Genomic DNA, 20,375 nt, shown 5'->3' with positions numbered 1-20,375 from the left:
TGGCTGATTCATGTCAATATGGCAAAAACCACTACAATATTGTAAAGCAATTAGCCTCCAATTAAAATAAATAAATTAAAAAATGTAAAAGGAAAAAAAGGCCAAAAACAAACAAACAAAAGAACTCCTATAGTTCTTTAAATCTCTACTGCAGTGATTCTCAAAGTGTAGTCCCCGGAATAGCAGTATCAGCATCACTTGGGAATTTGTTAGAAGTGCAAATTCTAGGCCCCTTGTCAGATCTATTGAGTCAGAAACTGGATATGGTGCTCAGCAATCTGTTTTCAAAGAAGCTCTATAGAATATTCCAACACATCCTGAAACTTGAGGCCCATTTCTCTAATGTATTCTATATTTATTATTGCTATATTATAGGTCTTAACTTCTCTGCCAGAATGTAAAGTAAGCTCCATGAAAGCGAAAACAGTGTCTTCATCATTTGTGTCCTTTGCACTACCAGACACAGTACGTTTCACTTAGCAGATCACAATCAGTCTTCTTAAATTAAACTGCTATTTCTTTAGTGACAAAGTCTATGTATGCTGGATGAGCAGACTGTAGTGAAACAATTTTTCATTTTAATGGTGTTTAATAACCTTTAAAGGTTGTAGCATGATTGATTCAGATGCAGAAACACCAGTTGTAAAGATGACTAAAGTAAGGGTTGGTTGCTTTTACTTTTCAACAGAGACAAAGCCTCTTAGACTTGTTCTAAGTTTAATACATATGATGCCTCATAAATGTTTACTAATAACAGCCAACAACCTCATCTTCTTCTCTACTTCTATTGTCTCTAAGGCTTTTATATCTGAAGAAAAATTCCTAAAATTTCTGAAGTGGCTTCAACTTCACACTGTATCTATAAATAAATCAGATAACAAACACTACTTAGAGTGCCTATGATACTACTTATTAATAAAGAAATCTGAGAGATAACTCACTGGAAAATAATATCAAATAACTTTTGCTGTATTAAAAATCAACGTAACAAAGTTTTATAATTCACCACACTGAAAAACAAGTTAAAGGAAGACAGTCTACACTGATTAATGTTTCCTTTATTGTTGCTTGAAATGATATAAGAATAGGTTCAGACAGCCACTGGATTCTTAAAAATCTTTGGTAAAAAAAAAATCCTTTAGTAAATTAATGGTGAAAAATTGATACAATAAATAGATTTACTGATCTACAAACATTTTGCTTTCACAGAATTTCTTCTTAAGAAAATATTAAACTGGTTCTGGTCTAAATCCAATTAATAACCACATAATTATTTCTAAATGAAGCTTAACTATCAGCTTATGAAACAAAGCCACTGTAAAAGTGCTTTTCATGAAGCTACAATATTACAGGGGAAAAAAATCAGTCCAAATATTTTGTTGCAAAAAAAGTCAACAAAGTTGGTCAAATCCAAGAAAAAAAAAATCTGAACAAGTATGAACTAATTTTAAAAATAAAAATCATGCTTTGTAAGTAGGTATTTTTATACTTTGTCTTATTAATATAAAAGGCATTTTTGTCTGTTTTAGAAAATACCATCAAATATTCCCAGTAAAGACTTCATTTCGTCAGCTTCATCATCAGGATGATACCTACTGGGGGGAAAAAGAAAATGTAAAAGTAACTATTTTTATAACACAAATTTATAATAAATAATGTACTAAAAATATAAAATGTATACACTTGAAGATTGCTGAGAGGTAATTTATCAAATGAACTTCAATATGCATAATCTTATAGGAAGTCTGGAGGAAATCAGAGTTCATGAACTATGAAAGGTAAAGACAAGTATATTAGATAGATATTTCTTCAGACATATTGAAAAGTAGTGCCTTTTAATCACTGTCAGCAGGTCTCGGAATCTTGACTATTCAAGAGGGAGAGGGAAACTGCTAAACGTAACCATAAAAACGATCAGCAGTAGGGGCACTGATTAGACTTAACCTGACTTCTTCTTTGAACCTGTAGAATTATAACAGAACTTGGTGGCTGAAATATAACTAGAACATTAGAAAAATTAGCTGATCCCATTTCTCAAGTGACTTCATATTTCATATTATCAAAATATTGCATTCAAATTAGTAAAAAAAGTTTATCAATGTAAGACAGTGTTTTAATTACTAGCATCAAATACATAGGTTCTCAAAAATTGAGATATTTGATATCTGAATTATCTTAAGGAGCTTAGCTTACCAGCAGTCTAAAATTTTTACATATTTAAGTAAATAAAACATTTAGGTTCTGATCTTTAAAATGAACCAAGGGAAAAGGAATGCTGAACTTCTTTGTAGAAAGCTTTCAGTTGTGTAGTCTTAAAATATTTTTAAAGAGTTCTTACCTGAAATCAATCTCCTTTTTACATTCACTTCTAATAAAGCAATCTACTTCCTTATTAAGATTTGAAGAGTCTGATATTTTTTCAGAGTGAGTAAAGCATAGCTTTTCAATCTCTGGTGACAGACTTTGTTGTTTTCTTTCTTGTAAATGGACCTGTATTTTGAGGTTAAAAAAGTCAGCAACCATTGAAGGTTTAACTATTCAGGCAGTATTTAAAAGAAAAAAGAGAGAAGTGTTTCTTCTTATAATACTTGCATTTCCAGATTGTCCAGGTAATTGTGTCATGGAGGATGCACCAAATTTGGACATAGCAGAATTTGATAAATAAATATCTGGCTTCTCATGTGATGAAACAAAACTAAAAATCAAAATGAATTACTTGGTCAAGTATGGCAAATAAGAGAAACAAACCATTCTAATTTAGATCAACAGCAATTCTTTGGAAGATATGATTGGTTTATCATATTTATCACCCATAAAATTGATGCTCTATTTCTTAGACTCATGGTGAAGTTGGTGTATCTCCTTTCTTTTTGACAAAAAAGCAATTTATATATTCCAAGTTAAATATGAATACTACTTTTAAAGGCTTACAGAAACAATCATTCATCAGTTTTCATTAGAATTGTGTCTTACGCTTAATCATCTGTCATCATGCAGTCAATAAATCTACTCTAAATCCCACTTGCTTAACTTTTAGTATCCTTTCCCTATTCTGGTCTCACTGTAGACAGGCATCTCTAGTTATGTTCTCATGTGTAACTGTATATTAGTGTTCATCTTTAATCTTTTATATTAAATTCATTCATTAAAAAACATTTATGATTCACTACCATATGCCAGATATTGTACTAGGAGCTAAGTATAAGTAGTAAACAAATCCTTAGGAGGCTATCATCTATAGAGGTGCAGACAATAAACAAACAGTAAACATAATTACAGATCCTGAAGTGATATGAAGGAAATGAATTGAGTAATATTATAGTAGATAACATGTGGAGCACAGACCCACTTTAAAAAGACGGTCATGGATGCCGCTCTGAGGAGGTGACAATTTAAGCTGACACAGGCTAAAATGTGAAAGTCATGCAAGGAGCCATAAATAGTAGATGGTGTAGGGAAGAATCACACATATTGTTAGGACAGAATCTTTTTATCTCTTATAGCAAGGAATGGCAAGGAATTAAAACAGTAAAAAGAGTATGAAAGGAAGAGCATGTGTCTCCTTCTCATCACAGACCCTCAGCTCTCACAGGCCTTCCCAGCAGCAACTTCTGGCACCAGTTTCTCAGAGGTTTCTTGATAGAACTCCATTTTAAACCCACCTATTTTCTGTTGGTCACTTTTAAACTCTTCCAAAATTATTTGTACTTTTCTAAAGTTGTGGTGCACAACACTGTTCATATGCCTTGTTACTTTCCTACTCTGATTTGCCTACTTTCTTTACATCCATGGCTTTGTTCCACTGTGACGCTTCTAATCTGTTTACTCTGTATGACTTAGAGTTAGAACCAATGAATGGAAATGATAAAAAGACAAATTTTAAAAGCTAGTGAATGACCTGAGAGATCCAAACATGAAACGAGCACTGTAGAATGAATATGCTCCTGGTTACTGGAATTGTCTTGGTGGAAACAGCATGATTACTTGCTGGTAATGTTGGATGGTTATTCAAGGACCCAGTGGAAGGGAGACTAAATGACATTTAATCCCCTTCAACTCTGGAATTCTATGAAATCTATGATTCTGTGATGCTGATACTAATGTTCAGTAAAATGACTAAATAATAGCAAAAAATATCATATGACACTTAAAAACTTAAAAAAAATTTTAAAGTAGGAGAAATAACTCTTTAGTAGAAAACTGAACCTTGAATAAAAAGTTACCAATATTTCTTCTTTGTGGAAAAGTTTTAGCTCTGGCTATAACTTCTCTCCCCTAAGTTCTAATCAGGTCCAACATCTAAATATATTTTACATTTCTACAAAGATACTTTATGTTGAACATTCCTAATATTATTTTTTTCAAATGTCTCATATGCTCTATATCCTTAAATAATATTTATCTCTACCCACTTGTCATTTATTCTTCCCTGTTCCTTTACTGCAATATTCTATCAATTTCTAAATCCACTCTTTGTTATCTATGAAATGACTCAAAAACCCAATTCTATCTCTCAGTTTCTATCACCTCTGCCCCAGTTGAGGCCTTATCATAGCCTGTCTTTCTCACTGGCCACTATGCTCCTGGTGGTCCCACTCTCTACAATTCATTTTGCATATCACTGCTGGAATGATATTTTTCTGACTGAATTATATACCCTTAATAGTTAGAAGCTTAAATAGCCTTATATAGCTTAAATATCTTGGATGGTTCTTTACTGCCTACTATGGAGATCAGAACTCATAGCCAGCTAGGCTACAATGGGTCTATAAGCATTATTATTATGTTTTGGATAAGGGCTGCTGCAGATACTTAAAAAAATTAGTTGTCAAAATGTAAATGTCAGGAGATGTCACATAAATTTTAGATTCTCAGCTTTTTTGAAAAATCAGAAAATCTGACAACACTAGACTTACAGTTTCTGCACTGCAACACCTGGTTAACTCTGAGCAATGGTTATCCCCTTTAGAGGGGGCACTCTGCAGTTAACCTTGGCCTATCAGATCTGGAAGCAGTTTGAGTTTGTGAACCCTGACCTACTGGATACAGCATAGGTATCTAAACATGGCATTCATGGCCCCTCACAGACCTCAGCAATCTCAGCCTTAATTCTGTGGCTATATAAACCCACTTTACTGACCCTTGAGCACCAGATGCCTTTTCAAACCTTATCGCTTTACATACACTCTTCTACCTGGAATGCATACAGTTCAGTTGCTCAGTCGTGTCTGACTCTTTGTGACCTCATGGACTTCAGCACACCAGGCCTCCCTGTCCATCACCAACTCCCAGAGTTTACTCAAACTCATGTTCATTGAGTCGGTGATGCCATCCAACCATTTCATCCTCTGTCATCCCCTTCTCCTCCAGCCTTCAATTTTTTCCAGCATCAGGGTCGTTTCAAATGAGTCAGCTCTTTCATCAGGTGGCCAAAGTACTGGAGTTTCAGCTTCAGCATCAGTCCTTCCAATGAATATTCAGGACTGATTTCCTTTAGGATGACTGGTTGGAGTTCCTTGCAATCCAAGGGACTCTCAAAAGCCTTCTCCAACACCACAGTTCAAAAGCATCAATTCTTCGGCACTCAGCTTTCTTTATAGTCCAATTCTCACATGCATACATGACTACTGGAAAAACCATAGCTGACTAGATAGACATTTGTTGGCAAAGTAATGTCTCTGCTTTTTAATATGCTGTCTAGGTTGGTCACAGCTTTTGTTCCAAGAAGCATCTTTTAATTTCATGGCTGTACTCACCATCTGCAGTGATTTTGGAGCCCTCCAAAATAGTCTGTCACTGTTTCCATTGTTTCCCCGTCTATTTGCCATGAAGTGATGGGACCGGATGCCATGATATTAGTTTTCTGAATGTTGAGCTTTAAGACAACTTTTTCACTCTCCTCTTTCACTTTCATCAAGAGTCTCTTTAGTTCTTTGCTTTCTGCCATAAGGGTGGTGTCATCTGTGTATCTGAGGTTATTGATATTTCTCCCAGCAATCTTGATTCCAGTTTGTGCTTCATCCAGCCTGGCATTTTGCATGATGTACTCTGCATATAAGTTAAATAAGCAGGGTGACAATATACAGCCTTGATGTACTCCTTTTCCTATTTGGAACCAGTCTGTTGTTCCATGTCCAGTTCTAACTGTTGATTCTTGACCTGCATACAGATTTCTCAGGAGGCAGGTCAGGTGGTATGGTATTCCCATCTCTTGAAGAATTTTCCAGTTTGTTGTGATCCCGACAGTCAAAGGCTTTGGCGTAGTCAATAAAGCAGAAGTAGATGTTTTTCTGGAACTCTCTTGCTTTCTTGTTGATCCAGTGGATGTTGGCAATTTGATCTCTGGTTCCTCTGCCTTTTCTAAATACAGCTTGACCATCTGGGAGTTCATGGTTCACATATTGCTGAAGCCTGGCTTGGAGAATTTTGAGCATTACTTTGCTAGTGTGTGAGTTGAGTGCAATTGCGCAGTAGTTTGAACATTCTTTGGCATTACCCTTCTTTGGGATTGGAATGAAAACTGACCTTCTCCAGTCCTGTGGCCACTGCTGAGTTTTCCAAATTTGCTGGCATATTGACTGCAGCACTTTCACAGCATCATCTTTCAGGATTTGAAATAGGTCAACTGGAATTCCATCACCTCCACTAGCTTTGTTCGTAGTGATGCTTCCTAAGGACTACTTGACTTCGCATTCCAGGAAATCTGGCTCTAGGTGAGTGTTCACACCATCGTGGTTATCTGGGTCATGAAGATCTTTTTTGTATAGTTCTTCTGTGTATTCTTGCCACCTCTCCTTAATATCTTCTGTTCTGTTAGGTCCCTACCATTTCTGTCCTTTATTGTGCCCATCTTTGCATGAACTGTTCCCTTGGTATCTTGAATTTTCTTGAAGAGATCTCTAGTCTTTCCCATTCTGTTGTTTCTCTCTAATTCTCTGCATTGATCACTAAGGAAGGCTTTCTTATCTCTCCTTGCTATTCTTTGGAACTCTGCATTCAGATGGGAATATCTTTCCTTTTCTCCTTTGCCTTTCACTTCTCTTCTTTTTTCAGCTATTAGTCTTCTCTTTTATACCTGTCAAACTAGGTTTTGTTTTTGTAATATTTATTTATTTTTGGCTGTGTCTGATCTTAGATGCAACACACAGGATCTTTGGGATCTACATTGCAGCAGGTGAGTTCCTTCCGTTACGCCATGCAGGCTCAGAAGTTGCAGTGCGTGAGCTTAGTTGCCCCGCGGCATGTGGGATCTTAGTTCTCTAACTAGGGATTGAACCTGTGTTCCTTACACTGGAAGACAGATTGTTAATCACTGAACCACCATGGAAGTCCATCTCCCTGTTAAACTCTTATTCAGTTTTCACATCTTGTAAAAAAGTGAAGATTCCTCACCTCAGCCCCAGAGACCATGATTCAGTAAGTCTACAATGGGGCCCAGGAATGTGCATTTTTAATGTGTTCCCCTAGAAGTCGGACATAAGTGAGCGACTAAGCACACATGTGCGCGTGCACACACACACATACACACACACACAAGGTAATTTTGATTTGTGTGGTCTGAGGAGAGGACTTTGAGAAACACTGCTCTAAGATTAGGAGGGCTTAGCTTGGCTGATACCCTACTGCTTCTCTGCCATCTAATGACATGATCTTCCTCTCCACTTACATGTCATGAAAATATAAACTCATAAGTATTTGAAACCAAAGTTCTAAAACTTGCCTCTTTGATGTTTCTCTTTGGAATTGGCCTTTTGATTCTTGGAATGGTAGCTTACTTTCCCCAGTACTTGAATTCAAAGTGTTTCCAAATCCTAGGTAAAGGGATAACATTTTGAAATAAAATACCAGGAAACAGATGAATAAAGCTTTTCACAAGTTCTACAAGGACTCTCTCCAAACAGATATGATCTGGTTATAGAGAGAACGAAAAATTCTCAACAATTAAATTTAGTGTACATATATAAAACAAAGGAATGAAGCTAACGGAGTAAAACTACATAACACATAGGTTAGCTTATTAGTCACTATATTAAAAGGTCCCCAAACCACTTTTATTCACTTATAAGCCATGTAAATGATCAAGTCAAAGTTACTCAATATTTTCAGTGATCTGCAAGGGGCTGATTTCCTGCTGTCAGCCATCCTGGGACAGAGTCTCTCCATCTCGCTATCTTGTCTTATACTTACCAAGGTTTTCACTTTTCTGTTTTAGTGAAATAGGCTGAATTTGCCAGTAACTCAAAGGCCTAGTTCCATTATTTTTGGACTGTATATGATTTAAACACAATATCTAATACAGAAGAAACTAATCTTTTCCTCTTAATTATTTATACTTGAAATGTCAATTCAGGTATTATTTCTGCTAGAAATAATATTTTATGTTGTTTACTAGCATATAAAAATATTTTAAAAAATGGAATATTTTAAAATATAGCAGTTGTTTACATGCCCATCCTAAACTCCCTAACTATTGCTTCCCCCCATCCTCCTCCCTGCCCCTGCCAACCCCAGAAACCAGCAAGGACCTACTGTATTGCACATGGAACTCTGCTCAATGTTATGTGGCAGGATGGGTGGGATGGGAGTTTGGGGGAGAATGGATACATGTATATGTATGGCTGAGTCCCTTCAATGTTCACCTGAAACTATCACAACATTGTTAATCAGGTATACCCCAATGTAAAATAAAAAGCTAAAAAAAGATGGAACATTTTTGTCTTTCAAAAACATTACCAGACCATGTGAGATCTTAAAATGGAGAGCAGGATAGTCTCTTTTATGAGGGAAAATTCAATAAACAATCTGAATTTGAATACAGCCTTTAACAAGAGAAGGGACAACAGAATAGAAAAAGCTCATTTGCTATATCATCATTATGGAATAACCTTGACCTCTCTCCTAGGGATAGGAAATGTTATTTGTGAGAGGGCCACATTTTTAGTTTTGCTAAAAATTATAATCTGAATAAATCAAAGCTAATTAAGCACATGCACCAAAAAGGCAAATAAAATGTTTCAAAAACTTGACTGAAAAACATTCGAGGAATTTCTCATGAATTATTTCATTTTAAAATACATACATTTCAAATAAAAGACATACAATACATATATACAAAAATACATACAGACAAGTGAAATGTATTTCATGCTATTTACCTGATGTTTTTGTCTTCTCAGTTTCAGCTGAAAAGCTAGTAATTTCTATTAAGTTTTCATCATCAAAATCATCCCAAACTTCATTTCCCAATTCAAAGTTCACATTCAAAACTTCTGAAAATGAGAAATTACTTTTAATTGCATCTGTCAAATTCTGGTTTCCAGATGCATTAAGATTTCTGTTAAACAGAATTGTTTGAGGGGCTTTTTCACTTGAAGTTGTAGAATAGGTCCATTGAGAAAAATCTGTCATGTGTTTGTATAAGTAAGTATAGGTACTTCTAAAACCATAAGCATCATTATCTATTGACACATGAAACACATCTTTCAACTATTAATACTAAACAGAGGTCTTGAGTAGTAGTTTTCTAAAGCACTGGGGTCAAGCATTATTGAGTACTGTAATCAACCAGTTTTATTTACTACATTACATGTAGTGATTGATTGCTACACTAAATTTAATTTTCAAGCTATTTTTCTAGAGAATATTAATTTTCCCTCTTAATTCCTGCATAAGAATAATCTTATTCCAAGATTGGATTGTAATAGCTTCTAAAATGGGCTTCCTCTCCCATCTCTTTTCCTTACATGTAGTTAATTTTGAGTATTGCTATGAAAATAGATCTTTTTCTCCTGCTAAAATATCCTCAGTGTTATCCACTGTATATAGCCTGGGTTTAGAGCCAGACTACCCACTGTATATCCACTGTATGTAGCATGGGTTAGAGTCAGACTACCCAGGTGAAAATTCCACCTCTCTGATTTACTGGTTGGATGATATTAGACAAGTAATTTAAACTCTGAGCCTAGTTTGCTCTTCTGCAGAACAGGGATAATAATAGTACCTAACATGTATGATTATTATGGAAACTAAATGTCTTTACCTGTGCGGTTTTCTGTAGTAGTGTGTTAATAAATAGGCAATATTTTGCTTCTCCAAAAAATTTTGTGCATATATATGTATTTATTATATGTAAAGGATGTGTAGCACACAATTTACACATGATAAAATACATAGCATGCTCAATTGTAAATTCCATACATCTAATTGATTATCACTGAATGTTTTCATTGAATTTTGCCAAACTCTTGTGTCTGTATCAACATATGGTTGCAATTGATAAATGTAGTTCTCACATTCATTTGTCAATTCTAATGCTGGTTGATATTTTTGTTGACTTTAATAAAAGTAAAACAACAAAGACATATGTTGGAACTTCACTCATTCAACCAAAGCTTAAGCAACTTCTTTGCTGAATTAGATAATAATTTGCTAATGCTAGAAGAATATTCTTTCAATTTTCCATGCTATCCACAATGTAAGGGCTACAGACATGACACTGAAAAATGTGCACTATTAACATTTTCTCCATCACTTTCTTAAGTATAAACAATAAGTCAAGCCATGGTTTGTATTGTTTGCTGACTTCTATGATGTAAAGATTCCTACTATGACTGATTTCAAGCTACCAGTGTGACACAACCGAATGTGAAGTTGGGAAGAAATGCACAATAGCACCTCTTTATGAAGCATTTCCATCGTACAGATACAAATATAGATGTAAATCTCATGTGTTAGTGTTAGTCACTCAGTCATGTCTGACTCTTTGTGACCCCATGGACTGTAGCCCACCAGTCTCTGTCCATGGAATTCTCCAGGCAAGAGAATTCTCCAGGCAAGAATACTGGAGTGGGTTGCCATTTCCTTCTCCAGGGGATCTTCCCAAGCCAGGGATTGAACACAGTTCTCCTGCACTGCAGGCAGACTTTACCCACTGAGCCACCAGGGATGCAGATAATTATAAAATGTAGTAGAATAATGAGGAAATGGTTAGTTTTTAATATTTACAGTCTTAGTTTTTAATATAACTTATTTAATTGAAACTTTATATAATTAAACTTTAATAATGCCTGAAAGAATCCCCTTATACTCTCACAAGCCAGTATAAGCTCACTCCAGTAAAATTTTTCTTCACTAACCTCTACACTATCCAAAACTTTCTCTATCCTTTCATTCTACCTCTAACTCCAGTTCACATTATTCTACTTTTGTACCTTGATAACACATACATGTCTATGTTCTACAAAGAGAAGTAGGTACCAAGTGCAGTGGAAATATAGAGGACCATCTGGCTAGATGGGCTGCTGCTGTTTAGTTTCTAAGTCATGTCCAACTCTTTTTCGACCCCATGGACTATCACCCACCAGGCTCCTTTGTCCATGGGATTTCCTAGGCAAGAATACTGGAGTGGGTTGACTGCTATTTCCTTTTCCAGGGGATCTTCCTGACCCAGGGATTGAACCCAATTCTCCTGCTTGGCAGGCAGATTCTTTACTACCTGAGAAGCCCTGGGTTGATGGGAACTGGCAGCTAAAGAAGGAAGAGATTTGAGCATATTTTATGCTGGAAAGAAAGAGACCATAGGGAGAAGATATTGAAAATAAGGGCAAAAGAAGAGAGACAGCTAGTCTCCAAAAGTTCCAGAGGAGGCAGAACTGGAAAAATTAAGATTACAGATTAAAGGATAAACCTTAAATAGAAGAAAAGATAATTCTTTTTTTCAAAACAGTTAAGGATGAGTACAGAAACAGAGAAATATATAGTTGTGGGGTGGAAAGTTGAAAGAGTTCATATATTATTGGTTTGATTTTCAATTCTCCACTGATAACTAAAAGTCAATTTCATTTTATAGAAATGGTATGGCTTGGGAATCAAGAGATATGGAATCTATTTCTAGCCTTGCCATTAATTAGGTATGTGATTTTGGACAAGTCATTTAATCTCTTTGAGTCTTGGCTTCTTTCACCGTAAAACGAGAAGTTGCACAAAGGTCCCTTACAATTTAAATTGTACAATTCAACATGCTTTCTCATATAATTTCTAAAATCTTTTCTTCTTCTCTTCTTGAACATGGAATACAGATGATTAAAAAATGCCATGTTTTTCTTAAAACAGTCTTAAGAGCAATATTTGAATACATTTAAAATATGTTTTGCCACCGAAGACTAATGTGTAAAAAGTATAATGAATATACTCAATTACTATTAATAATAGTACAAGATACTATACTAAGAGTTTTACATATATTACCTCATTTAACCCTAAAATTCCTAAAATATAACCAGATGATGGAATTGAGACAAACTGGGTAAGTTTTGAAAAGTCACTCAACTATTAAATGAGCTAGGATTTGAATCTAGACATATTATTTCTACAACCTGCAAGTTTAATTACTATATTATACAACTTCTTTAAAAAAGTAGGGGAGGCATTCAGTAAAAGATGTGTATAGTTATTATTGGGGTTTAGAGTATTTAGATGAGACTTTTATATCATAATACAAATCACATTTGGAATGGCGGGTGGGAAAGAAATAGAAGTAGAAAAACTATGTAAAGACAACAGGAAAGTAATCAGAGAGAAGGATAAACTCTGGTATGGAGAAGGGCAGGGGATGGAGTAGCTATACGAGGAGTAAGTTAGAGGGCTATAGGTTGAAGAGAGATAAAGTTAAGAGGGCTAACAATCTTACACTTTCTATCCATGTTGTAATGATATTTTTCAGGCTTTCAACAAATTGGATAAATGCTCTGATATTCTAGGTGAGGTTAGGGGATTTTTTTTAAATTTGATATTGGGTCTAATGAGTGTCACAGTGTCATAAGTGGTGGTGGGTACTCAAGTCCTTGCCTACTTCAGATCTTAAATTAAGGCTAATGACAGCAAGAGTGAAAGAATGAAAGAAAGGGTGGCAATAGAAGTAAAAGACAAAATACACACATGAAATTGTTTTCAGAAAACCCCAAGCTTACCATTTCTATGTATAGGTACTTGAATAAACAACTTTATGGCCAGAATTATTTCTTACATGTTTTAACAGACTGGCTATTGGTACCATGACCCAAAGAAATGGTACTATTAACGGCAGGATAAGGACTAAGGAGGAACCAGGCCCAACACTGAAGAATTTATATGTGTTATTTCATTAATTTAATGACAGACACAGATACAAAGCAAATTCCTATTACAAATGAGTTATATCCCATAAACTGGGTTATAGTCTCACATTATCATAGAGATTGTAAAAATCATAGTTTTAAGATCTACAGAGATATTAAAGTCACTAAATTTTCTATTCCTTAATTTTAAAGATAAGATTAAGCTCAAAAGAAGTTAAATAATTTTACCAAGGTCACACAGCTATTTTGTAAAATGAAACTAATTTTATAAACAAAAAAGTTACTTCAAATAATTCTAAAGACACATAAAAGTAATAGTTTGGTATTTTAATACTTAAAATGTACAAAGAGCCCTTATAGTCTCAGCTTTTCCTCATATTATCTTTTTTAATTAATTAATTTATTTTAATTGGAGGCTAATTACTTTACAATATTGTGATGGTTTTTGCCATACATTGACATGAATCAAATAGTCAATGCTATGCAGGAAAAGATTTTAAAAATCTATGACAGACACAGAAAGACGATCTGAAATAACAGACCTAAGACTTTGAAATTGCTTCAATAACTGAAGAGAAAAATGTGGACAAGTTAGTAATCATAATAATTTTAGATGTTGGTGTTTCAATAACATTGCTTGTCAGTCCAAAGTAGTGATAAATCATATTCTCTCTCAAGTCAATATCAACAGTAATTTACCTTTGTCTTGAAATGCAGATGGTTGTTGTTGTTGACCTTTTGCATAGATTTCATGCTGATCCCTCTGCTCCATTACAGTCAATTCAGGTGTGTTTAAATATTCTGACCTTTATAAAGATAAATAAAACCATGAAAATGTTAAAGAAAATATTACAATTAATCTGACTTTGAAAACTACTTATTCATATAAGTGAGAAAAAAAGTTAGTTCATCTACTCAGTGCTTCTATGATTACCTGTATTAGCCTGAGTAGTAAAGGGTTAAAAAAAAATTGCTGTTGAGTGGAAGTGACAACTACTTAGGTCATGTAGTCATCTTCACATGCCCCCTTTGGATAGATTCCTGATATCTCTCTGTAGCCTTAAAAATTTATTGCTAATGCTTCTTTCAGTTAGATAACAAAAGCTAGGATTTCTTGAAGTACTGTTGGCCTCTGTTTTGATTGGTCAGTGGCTGTTCTGTACTGACTGTTAAGTATATTAAATGTCATCCCAGCATATGGAATGCCCTTATCTGGAAGGGAAATTACATATACTGTTTTCTTTCAGGCATCCTAATATAGGAAAAGAATGCTGAGTTCTCATCTAGAGCCCTCTGCTTACTAGGAATATGAGTTTTGGTTATTTCATCTATATAATGAGATAAAAATACCTTGACTTATAAGCCAGGTTGTTGCTAAGGTCAAAAGAAATAATGCACAAAAGCTCAATGTTTATGTTATAAAGTATTTTATAAATCTGAGATATTATTAATATAGAGTGGGCCCTAAACAGAAAAGATTGGACTTTATACACTAACATGATTTCCCTTTTTCAAGTATATTCTTGTCACCTGTTAAGTTTATAAGGCAGAGAGAACCTGAGGACATGACACATAGGATGACTAGTTTTTCCAAGAAAGAGATGATTTGATCTATGTTAAAAGTATACTATAACTACAGAGTTCTAAAAAAACCTGGGGGTACAAAATATAAAACTCATATGATGTCATTACCTCATTATAGAACTAACTAATTACTATGATTTAAAGGTAGCCAGTAACCATCTTTCTCTAAGTAAATGATTATTTGGAGAAACAGTTTATGATGAATAGTTTACCTCAGATATTAACATTATATTTGTACCTTGCTATACTGGGAAGTGAAGGTTTTGGAGCGAAACCAAAGTCTTTAAAGTCCACACTTGGAGATTTATTCATCTGCATCTATTAATGAAAACCAACAAGTTCAACTATCAATTTCACATCAATCAGTTCAGTTCAGTTGCTCAGTCGTGTCTGACTCTTTGCGACCCCATGAACTGCAGCACACCAGCCCTCTCTGGCCATCACCAACTCCCGGAGTCTACCCAAACCCATGTCCATCGAGTCGGGGAGGCCATCCAGCCATCTCATCCTCTGTCGTCCCCTTCTCCTCCCGCCCCCAATACTACCCAGCATCAGGGTCTTTTCCAATGAGTCAACCCTTCGCATGAGGTGGACAAAGTATTGGAATTTCAGCTTCAACATCAGACCTTCCAATGAACACACAGGATTGATCTCTTTTAGGATGGATTGATTAGATCTCCTTGCAGTTCAAGGGACTCTCAAGAGTCTTCTCCAACACCACAGTTCAAAAGCATCAATTCTTTGGTGCTCAGCTTTCTTCACCGTCCAACTCTCACATCCATACATGACCACTGGAAAAACTATAACCTTGACTAGATGGACTTTTGTTGACAAAGTAATGTCTCTGCTTTTAAATATGCTATCTAGGTTGGCCATAACCTTCCTTCCAAGGAGGAAGCGTCTCTTAATTTCACGGCTGCAGTCACCATCAGCAGTGATTCTGGAGCCCAAAAAACTAAAGTCTGACACTGTTTCCACTGACTCCCCATCCATTTCCCATGAAGTGATGGGACCATATGCCATGATCTTAGTTTTCTGAACGTTGAGCTTTAAGCCAACTTTTTCACTCTCCTCTTTCACCTTCATCAAGAGGCTCTTTAGTTCTTCATCACTTTCTGCCATAAGGATGGTGTCATCTGCATATCTGAGGTTATTGATATTTCTCCCGGCAATCTTGATTCCAGCTTGTGTTTCTTCTAGCCCAGCGTTCTCATGATGTACTCTGCATATAAGTTAAATAAGCAGGGTGACAATATACAGCCTTGACATACTCCTTTTCCTATTTGGGACCAGTCTGTTGTTCCATGTCCAGTTCTAACTGTTGCTTCCTGACCTGCATACAGGTTTCTCAAGAGACAGGTCAGATGGTCTGGTATTCCCATCTCTTTCAGAATTTTCCACAGTTTATTGTGATCCACACAGTCAAAGGCTTTGGCATAGTCAATAAAGCAGAAGTAGATGTTTTTCTGGAACTCTCTTGCTTTTTCGATGATCCAGAGGATATTGGCAATTTGATCTCTGGTTCCTCTGCCTTTTCTAAAACCAGCTTGAACATCTGAAAGTTCACGGTTCACGTATTGCTGAAGCCTGGCTTGGAGAATTTTGAGCATTACTTTACTAGCATGTGAGATGAGTGCAACTGTGCAGTAGTTTGAGCATTCTTTGGCATTGCCTTTCTTTGGGATTGGAACGAAAACTGACCTTTTCCAGTCCTGTGGCCACTGTTGAGTTTTCCAGATTTGCTGGCATATCGAGTGCAGCACTTTCACAGCATCACCTTTGAGGATTTGAAATAGCTCAACTGGAATTCCATCACCTCCATTAGCTTTGTTCATAGTGATGCTTTCTAAGGCCCACTTGACTTCACATTCCAGGATGTCTGGCTCTAGGTGAGTGATCACACCATTGTGATTATCTGGGTCGTGAAGATCTTTTTTGTACAGTTCTTCTGTGTATTCTTGCCACCTCTTCTTAATGTCGTCTGCTTCTGTTAGGTCCATACCATTTCTGTCCTTTATTGAGCCTATCTTTGCATGAAATGTTCCTTTGGTATCTCTAATTTTCTTGAAGAGATTTCTAGTCTTTCCCAATCTGTTGTTTTCCTCTATTTCTTTGCACTGATCGCTGAGGAAGGCTTTCTTATCTCTCCTTGCTATTCTTTGGAACTCTGCATTCAGATGGGAATATCTTTCCTTTTCTCCTTTGCTTTTCACTTCTCTTCTCTTCCCAGCTATCTGTAAGCCCTCCTCAGACAGCCATTTTGCTTTTTTGCATTTCTTTTCCATGGGGATTTTCTTGATCCCTGTCTCCTGTACAATGTCACGAACCTCTGTCCTTAGTTCATCAGGCACTCTGTCTATCAGGTCTAGTCCCTTAAATCTATTTGTCACTTCCACTGTATACTCATAAGGGATTTGATCTAGGTCATACCTGAATGGTCTAGTGGTTTTCCCTTCTTTCTTCAATTTAAGTCTGAATTTGGCAATAAGCAGTTCATGATCTGAGCCACAGTCTGCTCCCGGTCTTGTTTTTGCTGACTGTATAGAGCATCTCCATCTTTGGCTGCAAATATAATCAATCTGATTTTGATGTTGACCATCTGGTGATGTCCACGTGTAGAGTCTTCTCTTGTGTTGTTGGAAGAGGGTGTTTGCTATTACCAGTGCGTTCTCGTGGCAAAACTCTATTAGCCTTTGCCCTGCTTCATTCTGTACTCCAAGGCCAAACTTGCCTGTTACGCCAGGTGTTTCTTGACTTCCTACTTTTGCATTCCAGTCCCCTATAATGAAAAGGACATCTTTTTTGGGTGTTAGTTCTAGAAGGTCTTGTAGGTCTTCATAGAACCATTCAACTTCAGCTTCTTCGGCGTTACTGGTCGGGGCATAGAGTTGGATTACCGTGATATTGAATGGTTTGCCTTGGAAACGAACAGAGATCATTCTGTCGTTTTTGAGATTGCATCCAAGTACTGCATTTCGGACTCTTTTGTTGACCATGATGGCTACTCCATTTCTTCTAAGGGATTCTTGCCCACAGTAGTAGATATAATGGTCATCTGAGTTAAATTCACCCATTCCAGTCCATCTTAGTTCGCTGATTCCTAGAATGTCGACGTTCACTCTTGCCATCTCCTGTTTGACCACTTCCAATTTGCCTTGATTCATGGACCTAACATTCCAGGTTCCTATGCAATATTGCTCTTTACAGCATTGGACTTTGCGTCTATCACCAGTCACATCCACAGTTGGGTATCGTTTTTGCTTTGGCTCCATCCCATCTTTCTTTCTGGAGTTATTTCTCCACTGATCTCCATTAGCATATTGGGCACCTACTGACCTGGGGAGTTCATCTTTCAGTGTCCTATCTTTTTGCCTTTTCATACTGTTCATGGGGTTCTCAAGGCAAGAATACTGAAGTGGTTTGCCATGCCCTTCTCCAGTGGACCACATTCTGTCAGACCTCTCCACCATGACCCATCCATCTTCAATACCTTTTAATAAATGAGACAAACAGCAAAATTTCTGCTGACACATATAGTCCCCAAACCAACAAATTATAAGAAACACAGGCTAATTCTCAATTCGAATCTCCTTCTCAGGCCCTTCTTAAATGTTGATATTCTTCATTGTTCTTCTTCACTAGGCCATCTTCTCTTTTAACTCTACACGTTCTCAAAAGATCTCATTTATTCCCATGGCTTCAGTTACCATCTACACATGAACGACTCTCAAATCTGTAGCTCTCTGTAGATTTGAGCTCAGTTCTCTTTCCTGATTTTCTAGCTCAGTTCTCTCCTGACTTTCAAACAGCTATATCCAACTGTTTATAGAACATCTTTACCTAGACATCTTGTAGGCCTCTAAATTCAGTATTTCTCAAATGAACTTATCATGTCTCTATTCCTCCAAACTTGCTTTCCCTTTAGAGTTTTTACCCTAGTGAGGCCCCATTTTTTCCCCAATTGCTCAAGTCAGAAAGTGAAAGTGAAGTCACTCAGTCGTGTCCAACTCTTTGTAGCCCGCCTGGCTCCTCCATCCATGGGATTCTCCAGGCAAGAATACTGGAGTGGGTTGCCATTTCCTTCTCCAGGGGATCTTCCTGACCCAGGGATCGAACTCAGGTCTTCCACATTGCAGGCAGACTCTTTACTGTCTGAGTCACCAGGGAATCCCAGAAGGCTGGGCATCATCTTTAACAATTCCTTCTACTTCACCTCCCATAAGCAATTAAGTACCAAGGTAGCTGATTCTACCTCTGAAAAATATTTTAAACCCAGCCACTTCTCCCCATTGCTACTGCCACTACATGAGACTAGGCCATTGTCTTGTCTGGATTACTGCAAAACCTCCCAAATGAATCCTTACACTCTTTTTCTATTATCTCTAATCCATTCTCTACATTGCATCCAGAGTGAACTTTACAAACAGCCACTGATTAAAGTCTTTTAGTGATTTCCCTTTCAGGATAAAGTCCAAATCTTTAAAATAGCAAAATTATTTTCATGATTGAGATCCTACTTATTTCTTCACCCTTATCTGTCTCCACCCTCCTACTTGTACATGAACTCCAGATATACTACATCACTTCAGTTTTTTAAAAGATCTGTATCTCTTTCTCTGCCTTGGGCCACTGCATATTCTCTACATCTGAAATAATTTTCTAACCCTCTTCACCACTACTCTGATATTCACCTCTGTCCATACTTGGCTTATGCCTATATATTCTTCAGATCTTAGTCACGTTTATCAGGAATTCTTTCCTGGCCTATTGAAAATGGAGTGAATGTACTTTCTATATAAGTTCAAGTTATCTTACACTTCTGTCACAGAATCACTCATCACACTGTGTTGAAAAAACCTACTTACTTATTTGTATCCTTCACTCAACTAAGCTCTATGAGGACTGAGACTAAAATTCTCTCATCATTGTATCTTCCACATCTAGTGTAGTGCTTGGCACATTTTTGGTGTTCAATATAGGAACATAGGAAGGAAGGAAGGAATGATGTGGAATAAATATGAAAAAAAAAAAGGAAAAATTTGGGATACTAAAAAATAATTGTCTCAGAAAAGGTGGTTGTCATTTCAAACTGCAAACCTCTCCATGTTTCCCAGTAGTCTCTGTATTTTAGCCTCATAACTCAGAAACTTCTTTTTATAAAAAAAAAAACCCTAGAAAAGAAACCAGTCAATCCTGTAGGACATCAACCCTGAATATTCATTGGCAAGACTGATGCTGAAGCTGAAGCTTCAATACTTTGGCCACCTGATGAGAAGAGCTGACTCACTGGAAAAGACCCTGATACTGGAAAGACTGAGGGCAGGAGGAGAAGGGAGAGACAGAGGATGAGATGGTTGGATGGCATCACCGACTCAATGGACATGAGTTTGAGCAAACTCTGGGAGACAGTGAAGGACAGAGAAGCCTGTCCCTGCAGGGGGACAGGAAGGCGTGCTGCAGTCTGTGGGGTCTCAAAGAGTTAAGACACGACTTAGAGCTGAACAACAACAGAAAAGAAACAAGCGCTCTGTCATTTTCTTGGCTCTGTCCTGTGGCTTGATCAATTATTTTGCCCGGGATATGATGACCAAAGTTTAGAGTTAGTCTGCTAGTGACTTATCAACCAGAAGGAATTTCCATTCCTTCATCACTTGAAAGGGAGACTCTTGCTCAGCA

The 20,375-nt window shown here is 36.6% G+C and overlaps 1 protein-coding gene across 47 annotated transcripts in view; it reads right to left on the bottom strand.

The window, feature by feature from the left end:
• Nucleotides 1-1,038: 1,038 nt before the first annotated feature.
• HFM1 (helicase for meiosis 1) overlaps nucleotides 1,039-20,375 on the bottom strand; it is a 107,182-nt gene continuing 87,845 nt past the window's right edge. For 15 of the 47 annotated variants that reach the window (XM_081486455.1, XM_081486475.1, XM_081486470.1 and 12 more), the window contains 7 exons: nucleotides 14,938-15,017; nucleotides 13,815-13,921; nucleotides 9,156-9,269; nucleotides 7,721-7,811; nucleotides 2,593-2,695; nucleotides 2,339-2,490; nucleotides 1,039-1,595 (listed from right to left, as the gene is read on the bottom strand). In XM_081486455.1, coding sequence (XP_081342581.1) covers nucleotides 1,526-1,595; nucleotides 2,339-2,490; nucleotides 2,593-2,695; nucleotides 7,721-7,811; nucleotides 9,156-9,269; nucleotides 13,815-13,921; nucleotides 14,938-15,017 — 717 coding nt within the window. In that variant the 3' untranslated portion in view covers nucleotides 1,039-1,525. Of the gene's footprint in view, nucleotides 1,596-2,338; nucleotides 2,491-2,583; nucleotides 2,696-7,720; nucleotides 7,812-9,155; nucleotides 9,270-13,814; nucleotides 13,922-14,937; nucleotides 15,018-20,375 lie in introns of all 47 variants that reach the window. The other 32 variants (XR_014052637.1, XR_014052639.1, XR_014052642.1 and 29 more) reach the window with 8 other exon arrangements.

Source organism: Giraffa tippelskirchi, chromosome 5 (assembly GCF_054371585.1).
Source record: "Giraffa tippelskirchi isolate mGirTip1 chromosome 5, T2T-mGirTip1v1.2.pri, whole genome shotgun sequence".
NCBI lineage: Eukaryota > Metazoa > Chordata > Mammalia > Artiodactyla > Giraffidae > Giraffa > Giraffa tippelskirchi.
Note: the sequence above shows the minus strand (reverse complement) of the source record. Positions and strands in the feature narration are given on the sequence as shown.